This window comes from Aquarana catesbeiana, linkage group LG04 (assembly GCF_042186555.1).
Source record: "Aquarana catesbeiana isolate 2022-GZ linkage group LG04, ASM4218655v1, whole genome shotgun sequence".
Classification (NCBI taxonomy): Eukaryota; Metazoa; Chordata; class Amphibia; order Anura; family Ranidae; genus Aquarana; species Aquarana catesbeiana.
In genome coordinates, this window is record NC_133327.1 from 395,771,410 (window position 1) to 395,784,137 (window position 12,728).

A 12,728-nucleotide genomic window follows, 5' to 3' on the forward strand; every position below is an offset into this window, starting at 1 on the left:
TATTCATTTTTGGAATAATAAAATATAATATACTGATTTTACTGAAGAGTTGTTTGTTGGTACCTCAAAAGTCCACCTTGTTTATTTTTCTTTTTTCCAAGTATAGATTTGGGATGTTGGTGTCTTTTTGCAATCCTTGATTTTCTATAAATTAGAGTCTTAAAATAGATTGGTGCCCAGATCATGCACAGTAAAGTGTTTAGATATTCTGAATAAGTAGTAACAAGCTCCCATTTATTTCTGTAGCTATACTCATTGTGAATTGATTCATTTTGAAAGTACACAACACAGGCTTTTTCTCTGAGAGCACATCTTGACAGTCTGCCAGACTTCTTATGCGAACACTCAGCAGGTCTTTCTAAGCTTTTAGAAACTGATTCTACAGGATTTGGGGTTGATTTACCAAAGGCAAATAGGTTGTTCAATTTGCAAAGGAAGTTGCACTTTAAGAGGGACTTTGCCCCAGAGCTTAATGAATGTGGTAAAGTCTCACATTACAAAGAATACCCAATCAGGTGCAAGGAAAAGAAAACAGCATTTTTGCTTGCACCTGATTGGATGATGGAAGTCAGCAGAACTTCATCTAATTTACTAAGTTCTGGGGCAAATTCCCTTGCAAAGTACAAATTCTCTTGCAAAGTGAAACTTCCCTTGCAAAGTAAGCTGCCTATTTGCCTTTAGTAAACCAACCCATTTGTTGTGATCTTTGAGAATGTTTATGAAATAATTTAAAGTGAGGCGTCAGGGATGTCTTGTTTTAAAACTCTATTACCTGTTAGGATTATGTAAATAGTTTAATGTCCAGGTGTCCTACTTTTGAGATAACTAACTGCATGAGATGAATATTCATCTTTGCACTAATTCCATTTACCAACAGCTATCTATCAAAAGGACAAGTTAGAAAATTTGATCCTAACACTTTCAAAGCTGATACTAGCCTACTGCTCCCCACTCTTCAGCCCTTTCCTCTCTATTTACATAAAGCTGTAAGGCCAGCTTATAGGTTTATGGCATTCTCTGCAATGCACTGAAGAAAGCTTACTCTTAGAGAAGAGTGATGGTGTATATAGTAACATTCTATATAAAGTCAAATAAGTTTCTATGCATACCTTTCTTTGGTTCTGTTGGCTTTTCGCGCATTTTTATTGGCGTCTCTAAAATAAAGCAAAATTGTTAAACAGAGGGATGTAAAGTAATTGGTGAATATAATTTATGTTTCATAAAAAAATATTTAAGTCTTTATACATAACGCATATAGAGCAACATTATAATCACTATGATACTGTGCTACTACTAAAGCACTAAGTCCCATGGCTTTCTCCTGCTCCATTCTTCTGTTATCAGCATGATAACTTCTGACAAGTTTTCTGACACATGTGATAAAACCAGTCTGAAATTTGTGTCAGGGTGGGTGCCATAAATAGATTAACAGAAAGCTGCTCTACTTACAGGAGAGCTCTGAAAGTTTCTACCTATCTGGAGGGGAGTGTATGCCTTTCCTCCCATCAGCTGTCTCCCAGTGTAATCCAACACTACACTGCTACTGCTGAATGAGGAAGTGGAAATTCTAACATAATGTGCACTTTCTAAACAGTGTATAAAGCTGAAGACAGCAGATATACATGTTATGCCCTGTACACACGGTCGGATTTTTTGACGAAAAATGTTCGATGGGAGCTTTTTGTAGGAAATTCCGACCATGTGTGTAGGCTCCATTGGACATTTTCCATCGGAATTTCTGACACACAAAATTTGAGATCTGGATCTCAAATTTTCCGACAACAAAATCCATTGTCGGAAATTCCGATCGTGTGTACACAATTCTGACGCACAAAGTTCCACGCATGCTCAGAATCAAGCAAAAGAGCCACAATGGCTATTGAACTTAATTTTTCTCGGCTCGTCATACGTGTTGTACGTCACCGCGTTTTTGACGTTCGGAATTTCCGACAAGATTTGTGTGACCGTGTGTATGCAAGACAAGTTTGAGCCAACATCTGTCAGAAAAAAAATCCATGGATTTTGTTGTCGGAATGTGTACAGGGCATTAAACTTATGTAGGGAGATTTGTTTTATCTCTGTGTATCATCTGAGGCTGTTCACTTTACTGGGTATACAGTATGCGAGGGTTTACATCCAATTTGATAGTAAATATCATATTCAACATAACAGTGAATGTGAAAGCAAAAAGAATATTTTAAAGGTAAACTATTTTGCAGTTTTTACCTACTAAGAACTTTCACTAATATGCATGTAAAACAGATTTCTACCTGTTTTTGGTTCCTTTGGCTCTTTTTCCAGTGGCTTTTCTAAAATAGAAAACAGATTGGAGATTTTTTTTTTTTTTCAGATTAGCATAACATTGTTGCACATAACAAAAAAATGAATGCAAAGCGTTATTGATGTACTGTACATTGTACAATATCTGTTTCTTTACCTTTCTTTGGCTCAGCTGGTAGCTTTTCATGGGTTTTCACTGGTCTCTCTACAAAGAAATTCAACCACATGTGGATGTATTTTATATAAAATGACCACAACAATATATTATATATGTGTATGCTTCAAACTTGCAGTAAAAATAGACCTAAACTGTAGCATCTTCTGGCTCTTAATCAGAGAGATAGAGCCATTACAATGGGGCGGATTTATTAACCACTTCTGGACCGCCCCATGCAAATATACTGCGGCAGGGCAGCCTCATGTGCAAAATCACATACACTGGGTCTGGGACCCGCTGTGATTGGATGCAATGGGAGCCAATCAGCGGGTCCAGTGGACCTGATGTTCTCTGGTACCTCACGATCGAGAGGCAGAACGCCGGTCTGCCTATATAAACAAGGCAGACTGTGAGAAGAGAAGATGGAGATCTTGTCTTCCTTCTAAGCAGGAACACGGATTTCTGTCTTCCCCCAGTCAAAGCACCCCCCACGCAGTTAGGAAGCACTCCCTAGGAGCACATATAACCCTTTGATCTCCCCTAACCCCTTCCCTGCCAGTGTCATTAGTACAGTGATAGTTAATTTTTTAGCACTGTCACTTAGTGTCAGATTTGTCTGCTGCAATGTCGCAGTCCCGCTAAAAAATGCTGATCGCTGCCATTACTAGTAAAAACAATAAAACATATAAAAATTCCATAAAAATATCCCATAGTTTGTAGACGCTATAACTTTTGCACAAACCAATCAATATATGCTTATTGGGATTTTTTTTACCAAAAACATGTAGCAGAATACATATTGGCCTAAACTGATAATTACATTTGATTTTTTACATTTTTTTTATTGGGTATGTTTTATAGATTAAAGTAAAAAAAAAATATTTTTTTTTTTCAAAATTGTTGGTCTTTTTTTGTTTATAGCGCACAAAATAAAAACTGCAGAGGTGATCAAATACCACCAAAATAAATCTCTATTTGTGGGAAAAAAAGGACATAATTTTTATTTGGGTACAGCATTGCATGACCATGCAATTGTCAGTTAAAATACTGCAGTGCCATATTGCAAAAAATGGCCTAGTAATAAAGGGGGGTAAACCTTCCAGAGCTGAAGAGGTTAAATAGAAAAATAGGAAAAATTGAACAAAATTGGAGTTGTTACAAAAAGTAATAACTCATATATTGTGTATTATATTTCCATGAAATTAAAGATGAACCTGAGTATTTGCTATTGACAGGAACCTAAATGTTGCTCTCAGACCAATGCTGGTCATGAAAACACACTTTACATTCACCTTTCTTTGGCTCTGTTGGTTCTTTTTCTGCCCTTTTCTCTTTTGATTCTAGAATACAGAATTTGAATACTATTATGTACAATATATTACCACCATGTTTTATTAAAAAATAGGTCAAATATATTTTTAGAGAGCCTAAATGAAAATAAATGGCAAGCATATTGTAGTCAGCATCAAAATGAATACTGAATCAGTCTGCAGTTTAGTCCCTGTTTCTTTCCCGAACATCACGGGACACAGAGCCTCAGTAATTACTGATGGGTTATATAGGTATCACTGGTGATTGGACACTGGCACACCCTATCAGGAAGTTCAACCCCCTATATAATCCCTCCCCCTTGCAGGGATACCTCAGTTTTTACGCCAGTGTCTTAGGTGATGGACGTGTAAAGATGTCCTGTGCTGAGCTCCAAAGGGAATATCCTGATATCCTATACTGGGGCAAGCCAGGCGAACTGGATCCATTCAAAGTGTCTTTTCATGGCCGAATTGAATGGTACCCGGGCCTCGTGTCCGAAGAAACGAGGTTTTACCCGTAATGCTTCTCTTTTTAGAGAGCTGGACCCCGCAGATCAGAAAATGGCTTTAAACTTCCTAATTTCTGGCGAGGTGCTTTACGGTCCCAGAACTGTTGGATCCCCCTACTGATGGGGGCCCCAGTCTCTGACGGTTTTTTCAAACGGAGCCCCCCTTGAGAGGTGAAGATTGGGTCTGTGTAAACAGCACCCTGCGGCTGGATAAGGTAAGAGGAGATTCCACAGAATTTTTGAGTTCTAGTGGCTTTTCTCCTTTAAGGTAAATGCATGCTATGCCTATTGTGACCACCGGGGGCTGCCAAGAGCACAAACCTACACATGCTGACTGACTGTCTCAGGTGTTCAGTGCTGATTATGTCCCAGCATCTCAAAGCAGGCTGCAAGCAGGTAAGGTGGAAAGGGGGATTTCTCATGTTTGAATGTTCCCCCCAGGCTAGAGAGGGGCCACAGGGGTCTAGAAAGTGGTTATACCACCCGGGCTCTGCGGCCTAATGGCCACCATCTCTGAAGATAGCCGTTCAGGCAGATCTTGTTACCAGTCTCCATCCTCCCCCCCCCCCATCCCCAGCCTTTTCTCCAGAAGCATGACAGGAGAGTCGGCAGTGCGGGAAGCGCTCGTTTTTTTCAAAACTCGAGGGGGGGGCGGTAGAGGAGGGGGCGGGATGTCAGCACAGAGTGTTTAGACTCCCACTCAGGCCAGCTGCAGGCTATTAAAGGCACTCTGTACAGGTGCACTCAGCCTTCTGAGAGACACAGAGCTGACGGTCGCATGTAAGGTGGGACACAGGCATTCTCCTAGGCAGCATTTACTGAAGTAACACCAGACTGAGCATTGGGTAGCAAGGCTTTTAGCCAGACTACATCGCTCAGCAGGCAGTGTTCATTTGTATACCTCACACCTTGTTGCTTTGCACTATGGGTAGAAGAGGTTCAAGCACCCCAGGAACCAGAGACACTAGGGGATCTCGTTCAGGTTCTGAGGGCCCCCTGTCGGCAGCATCCTCCCCCCCTAAAGATGGGCCAGGGACGGCTAGCCAGGGAGAGCCATCAGGGTCAGGGGCTACACCTGCTTCTGGCACTTCAGCCCCTGTATATATTACACAAGAGGTTTTTTCCTCAACCATTAATGGTCTAGAGGAAAGATTAATGGCTGTGATTACGTCTTCACTCAGTGGAAGAAAACGCACTAGGCTTTCCTCTGTTCCCCAAGACCCTCAGACAGAGGAGCTCTGGGATAAAGGAGATGAATCCCTTTCAGAGGATCGGGATGGGATGGATGATTCCTCTTCGGAGGATTCAGGTGGAGAGGGACCCTCTGCGACTTCCCAAGAGGAGAAAGTCTTAGTGCAGTTCCTCACTGGATTGGTCCGCTCCACATTTAAGTTGCCCATACCTGAAACTGCTAAAGAATCCTCTTCTGCTTTGGGGTCACTGAAACCTTTCCAAGCAGCACATGCTTTTCCTGTTCATACTTTACTTGAAAAGCTTATTTATTCTGAGTGGGATCACCCAGACAAAAACGTTTTTTTCCGCCGAGAAAGTTTTCAACACTTTATCCGATGGAAGAAAAGTTTATTAAAATGTGGGGAATACCGGCTATTGATGCTGCCATTTCCTCCGTAAATAATAGCCTGACTTGTCCTGTAGACAATGCTCAGATGCTCAGGGATCCTGTAGATAAAAGGATGGAATCCCTATTGAAGGATGTTTTCTCCTTAGCAGGATCAGTGGCCCAACCTGCAGTAGCAGCGATTGGAGTCTGTCAATACTTAAGAGACCATGTTAAGCAGGTCATCAAAGTATTACCTGAACAGCAGGCCCAGGGGTTTGCTAACCTTCCAGCAGCCTTATGCTTTGTGGTTGACGCCATTAGAGATTCTATCGTGCAAACCTCCCGTCTTTCACTGGGGTTGGTGCATATACGTAGAATCCTATGGTTGAAAAATTGGTCAGCCGAAGCACCATGTAAGAAGCTACTGGCTGGGTTTCCATTTCGTGGTGCAAGGTTGTTTGGAGAGGACTTGGATAACTATATCAAGAGAATCTCTTGTGGGAAAAGCACTCTCTTACCTGTCAAGAAGAAGAGTAAGCGTCCCTCTTTCAAACGGACTCTTTCCCCAGCACCGGGGGCTTCAGCCTCCAGGCAGTCTCGACGGCCGCCTCCATCGGGGTCCAGAGACAAGAGTCAACCCCAGGGACAAAAGAAGTCCTGGGGAAAGAAGCCTACTAGGCAAAACACTAAGACTTCTGCATGAGGGGGCGCCCCCGCTCACTCGAGTGGGGGGAAGATTGCGACAGTTCTCAGAGCTCTGGCACGAGGACTTCCAGGACAGATGGGTAGTCTCCACGGTAACCTTAGGGTACAAGCTGGAGTTTCAGGAATTCCCTTCTCCTCGGTTCCTCAGATCAAATGTTCCCAGAGACCCAGAGAAGAAGCAGTCGCTCCTTCTAGCGTTAGAGCGACTTTTGTCGCAGGAGGTCATTATGATAGTTCCCGCAAAGGACCAGGGATTGGGCTTCTATTCCAACCTTTTTACGGTCCAAAAGCCAAATGGGGTTGTCAGGCCCATTTTGGACTTAAGGGATCTGAACCGATTCCTAAGGATTCAATCCTTCCGCATGGAATCAATTCGAACAGTAGTTCCCACCCTGCAGGGAGGAGAATTTCTGGCATCAATAGACATCAGAGATGCATATCTGCATGTGCCCATTTTTCCTGCTCATCAGAAGTTTCTGCGCTTCGAGGTAAGAAGGCGCCATTTCCAGTTTATGGCTCTGCCTTTTGGGATAGCCACTGCACCTCGAGTGTTCACAAAGATCTTGGCTCCTCCTCTGGCCAGATTAAGGGCTCAGGGTATAGCTGTCATAGCATACCTAGACGACCTGCTCTTGATAGACCAGTCGGTAGCCTCTTTGAATGGAAACTTGAGGACCATGGTCAGGTATCTAGAACACCTGGGTTGGATCCTCAACTTAGAAAAGTCTTTCCTAAAACCAGTAAGAAGACTGGCGTATTTAGGTCTGATTATAGATACAAGCCAGGAGAAAATATTTCTACCCCAGGCAAAGATCACTGCTTTGAGAGAGCTGATTCTGACAGTAAGGACCAAGAAGGGTCCCTCAGTCCGCCTTTATATGAAGCTACTAGGGAAGATGGTGTCTTCATTCGAAGCAGTTCCCTATGCTCAGTTTCACTCAAGAATGCTGCAACACAGTATTCTGTCGACCTGGAACAAGAAGGTTCAGGCATTAGACTTTCCGATGCACCTGTCGCATGCGGTGCGTCAGAGCCTCAATTGGTGGCTCATACCCGAAAACCTGCAGAAGGGGAAATCCTTTCTACCGGTTACCTGGACGGTGGTAACAACAGATGCCAGTCTGTCAGGTTGGGGAGCAGTGCTGGAACAGGCTGCGGTCCAAGGGGTATGGTCCAAGACAGAGAGGACCTTACCCATCAACATTCTGGAGATCCGGGCAATACATCTAGCTCTAAAAGCCTGGACTATCAGGCTACAGGGTTGTCCGGTCAGGATCCAGTCCGAAAATGCCACAGCAGTGGCTTATGTCAATCATCAGGGAGGCACCCGGAGCCGAGCTGCTCAAAAAGAGGTGAACCAGATCTTAGTCTGGGCAGAGATGCATGTGCCATGCATATCGGCAGTTTTCATCCCGGGAATAAAAAATTGGCAGGCGGACTATCTAAGTCGCCAGCAGTTACTTCCAGGGGAATGGTCTCTGCATCCCGACGTCTTTTGGGCCATATGCCAAAGATGGGGGGTTCCAGATGTAGATCTCTTTGCATCCTGATTCAACAAAAAGATAGACAGATTTGTGGCAAGGACAAAAGATCCTCTTGCATGCGGGACGGATGCGTTGGTGATTCCGTGGCATCGGTTCTCACTGATTTATGCATTCCCGCCTATTCTGCTACTACCACGACTCCTTCGCAGGATCAGGCAGGAAAGGAAGTCGGTACTTCTGGTAGCCCCCGCTTGGCCCAGAAGGACTTGGTATGCAGAAATAGTAAGGATGACGGTAGGTTCCCCGTGGACATTACCGGTACGCCCAGACCTGTTATCTCAAGGTCCAGTGTTCCATCCTGCCTTACAAATGCTAAATTTGACGGTTTGGCTATTGAGACCCACGTTCTGAAGAGTCGTGGGCTCTCAGGTCCTGTCATATCTACCTTGATTAATGCAAGGAAGACAGCTTCCAGGATGATTTATCATAGAGTCTGGAAGGCTTATATAACCTGGTGTGAATCCAGAGGTTGGCATCCAAAGACATGCTGTTAGGTTTATTGGCTTCTGTCCCAAAAAAAAAATTGGCCCTGGTGTATGGGTGTGAGTTGGGGACCTTAGATTGCAGACCCCTTGGGGACATGTGTGGAGCACTGCATAGATTGATGGTGCTACATGGGTACCCTAAATATATAAAAAAATATAGTGGATGGGCATCTGGATGGGATGCAATGTGCAGGGATGGGGACAATTGTGGGTGCTCACTCAGGTTGAACTGGATGGACTGGTGTCTTTATTCAATCTTACTAACTATGACTATGACTATCCCAGGAAATATGTCATAGGTAGAATCCTTGATTTTGTACAATTAGGATTAGAGATGAAGCTGGCCTTGAGTACCATCAAGGGCCAGGTCTCTGCTTTATCAGTATTATTTCAGCGGCCACTTGCTTCGCATTCTTTGGTCCGAAACTTTATGCAGGGGGTGATGCGTCTTAATCCTCCGGTTAAAGCGCCCCTAAACCCCTGGGACTTGAATTTGGTCCTGGCTGTGTTACAGAAACAGCCTTTTGAACCAATAAGTCAGATTCCTTTGGTCTTGTTGACAAGGAAATTAATTTTTCTGGTGGCCATCTCTTCTGCTAGAAGAGTATCAGAATTAGCAGCTCTTTCCTGTAAGGAGCCTTATTTGATTATACACAAGGATAGAGTGGTACTACCCCCTCATCCTAGTTTTTTACCGAAGGTGGTTTCTGATTTTCATTTAAACCAAGACATTGTTCTACCTTCCTTTTTTCCAGATCCCTGTTCTCCGGAAGAGAGATCTCTACATTCGTTGGATGTAGTAAGAGCAGTTAAGGCCTATCTAGGGGCAACTACTCAGATCCGCAAGACGGATGTTTTGTTTGTGCTGCCAGAGGGTCCCAATAGAGGACAGGCAGCGTCAAAAGCTACCATTTCTAAATGGATTCGACAGTTGATCATTCAAGCTTACGGTTTGAAACAGAAGATTCCTCCGTTTCAGATCAGGGCACATTCCACAAGGGCTATTGGTGCTTCTTGGGCAGTGCATCACCGGGCCTCTATGGCTCAAATCTGCAAGGCCGCAACCTGGTCTTCAGTTCATACATTCACCAGATTCTATCAGGAGGATGTAAGAAGGTATGAGGATATCGCCTTTGGGCGTAGTGTGCTGCAGGCAGCGGTACAGGGTCCTCAGGTCTGATTGCACCCTACTTGGTCGTGGTTCCCCCCCTCAGGTAGCATTGCTCTGGGACATCCCATCAGTAATTACTGAGGCTCTGTGTCCCGTGATGTTCGAGAAAGAAAATAGGATTTTTTAAAACAGCTTACCTGTAAAATCCTTTTCTTTCGAAGGACATCACGGGACACAGAGGTCCCGCCCCTCTTCTAATACACTATATTGCTTGGCTACAAAACTGAGGTATCCCTGCAAGGGGGAGGGATTATGTAGGGGGTTGAACTTCCCGATAGGGTGTGCCAGTGTCCAATCACCAGTGATACCTATATAACCCATCAGTAATTACTGAGGCTCTGTGTCCCGTGATGTCCTTCGAAAGAAAAGGATTTTACAGGTAAGCTGTTTTAAAAAATCCTATTTTTTGTCCTTCCAACTAGGAGCTGTAATAAAAATGTGATAGGCACCAATTATAAAATGTTTATATATCTGAGAGGAGGAAGGTGGGGTAAATAACCCCGGGACTTTTAAGGTGCTTATTGTATGAAGTAAATAGTGTAAATAGACATGTATAATTTATCCATAAAAAAGTTTTTATTACAATTAATACATATTACACAAAAATGGTTAAAAATCTCTCAATATCCACATCCAATTTAGGTAAACAATAGGACGGATACCACTCAATAAATACAACTTGACATGTTTTGCTCATTTGGAGCTTCCTCAGGAGTTTTGGTATAGTTTGTGGTATACAGGCTGAACAACTATCAAGATAGAAATTTGGGTTGATAAAGAAATATTTCCAATGAATAATATCAGAGATATAGCTAGGTTCCACTTAGTAGAGGTTCCCGTCAGTTTTGGCCACAGAGGGACTAAGCATTAATATGTCCTTAGGTGGAATCAAAGCTTATTTACTGGAGGCAAAATAACCTCATTGCAAAGTAGAAGCGGCAGTTTGGGATCACCATGATGTGGAGATTCACCGCCAGCAAATTTAAAGAAGTCAAAGGAATCTTGACAAAATGTGAGTACATGGGAATAAAACTATAGAGATAGTTTAGGCAGGCATGGGGTGGGGGAGAGAGACAACCTCTCCCCTGGATGAGGAGCCTATGACCTGGCATTTGGAGCAGCTGTGTATAGTAAAGCCTAGTACACAAGGGCCCAATGTCAGGTGACATTAGCCGGTTCAATAAAAAACATCTGACACTCGGCCCATGTGTATGGCAGCTGGTCTGACTGAAGCCAATGGCTGAGAGCGCTGACCTGAGTGTTCTGGCAAGAAGTATCACTCCCCTGTCAGAACACAACAGCCCAGCAGGGGAGATCACTGTAATAGCGTTGGATCATTAGTACAGTGGCTCCAACTTAAGCTGTCAGTTTTTCTTTTCGTTCAACTCGCTAGTGTGTACTAGGCTAAACCAAAGATTTCAGTCTCAGCAGCTGATTGGTTGCAATGCAAACTTCTCTAGATTCTTTCTGCTCCAGTCTTAAGAAATTCCCCTAATGGTTTTAGTGTTTAGTTACCCTTCTTTGGTTCAGTTGGCACTTTTTCATGCTTCTTCGGGGGTTCTTCTGTAGAACAAAGATGGAATATCAATTTTATGAAATATACTTAAATAATTTTAAGTACTTTTGTTAATAGAAACAATTATTTATGTACATACAATAATAGTACTTGATGCAAATTTGCTACTAACTCTTGCATAAAAAATGTAAGTTGGCATGTGTGTTTATAAGACTTCTGTGAAAGTCCAATCTGGCTGTTATTTTTAATGCTGGTCAACATAGGATCTTTCAGGTCAATAATAGTTACCTGAAAACTGTGCAGTATAAGTGCCTACATGAGTGGATTTAATTTAACTGCATTTTTTAGGTACTCCGTTGACATGGCAGTTTATATCTGAAACAAGATCTGATTGTATAGAGTTTATGCATGTAATGATTTGTGAGTATACACATTCATTTTTTCACATGCATTTATTTCAATTTTTTTCCACATTTACATGCAGAATAAGCTGTCCAGAAAAAGTAAAGGTTACAGGAGTTTGGACAAACCATATCACAATGGAGGCGAGGCTTAAGTCAGCCATACACAATTCGAATTTTGGCCAGTTTAGAAGGAGGAACCAGGCGAAATTCTAACCGTTAATGTGCAGGCTGAATGTACCAAGTTGATTGATTGATCAACTTGGGTACAACCAGCCTGCTGGATTTCTTAAGATTATCGCTAACTACTGCTATAGTCACTAGTGATAATCACTATCTTCTCCCAGCGGGGATAGCTTACAATTTTCTTATTCAATTTTCTTTAGATTTACACTCAACTATGTAGTACAAGGGCCTGCCTGATTGCATACAAATTGAAAGTGTTTAGGTTTGACCTCATAGTATATGATTGTGGTAAATCTTAAGGTAAATTGTACAAGAAAATTGTACAATGTATGGCCAGCCTTAGACTCTGCTCAAAGATTTGCGAAGAGACAAACGTATTCTTCACAGGATCCACAGGTGTGCTATTCATATGGTTTACCACAGTCTTTTTAGAAGTAAGTAAAACATCCTACACTTCTTCTACCCAAAAAGTACTACACCACAAACCCTCTCATCTCCTTTCAGATCACTTGTTTTTTCCTACTCTTTATTCTTATTCTTTTTCAAAAGTGACCACACAGCAGTGTAAATATTGTTCAATGCTCCATACACATGATCTGATTTTCCAACAACAAATGTTGGATGTGAGCTTGTTGGCTGAAAGTCCGACCATGTGTATGCTCCACTGAACATTTGTTGTTGGACTTTCTGCCAACAAATGTTGTCCAGCACTTTCTCAAATTTTCCGCCAACAAAACTTTGTTGTCGGAATTTCTGATCGTGTGTACACTAGTCTGACGCACAAAAGTTCACGCATGCTCAGAATCAAGCAGAAGGAGCAGTACTGGCTATTGAACTTCCTTTTTCTCGGCTTGTCATACGTCTTGTATGTCACCACATTCCCACGTTCATAATTGTTGGCCA

At 42.6% G+C, this 12,728-nt stretch overlaps 1 protein-coding gene across 1 annotated transcript in view; it reads right to left on the minus strand.

Annotated features, from left to right (window-relative positions):
- LOC141141259 (uncharacterized) overlaps positions 1 to 12,728 on the minus strand; it is a 1,017,917-nt gene that overhangs the window by 145,448 nt on the left and 859,741 nt on the right. Inside the window, exons 63-67 of the mRNA XM_073628940.1 lie at positions 11,238 to 11,285; positions 3,730 to 3,777; positions 2,438 to 2,485; positions 2,271 to 2,309; positions 1,110 to 1,154 (exon numbers count right to left, since the gene is read on the minus strand). Coding sequence (XP_073485041.1) covers positions 1,110 to 1,154; positions 2,271 to 2,309; positions 2,438 to 2,485; positions 3,730 to 3,777; positions 11,238 to 11,285 — 228 coding nt within the window. The remainder of the gene's footprint in view (positions 1 to 1,109; positions 1,155 to 2,270; positions 2,310 to 2,437; positions 2,486 to 3,729; positions 3,778 to 11,237; positions 11,286 to 12,728) is intronic.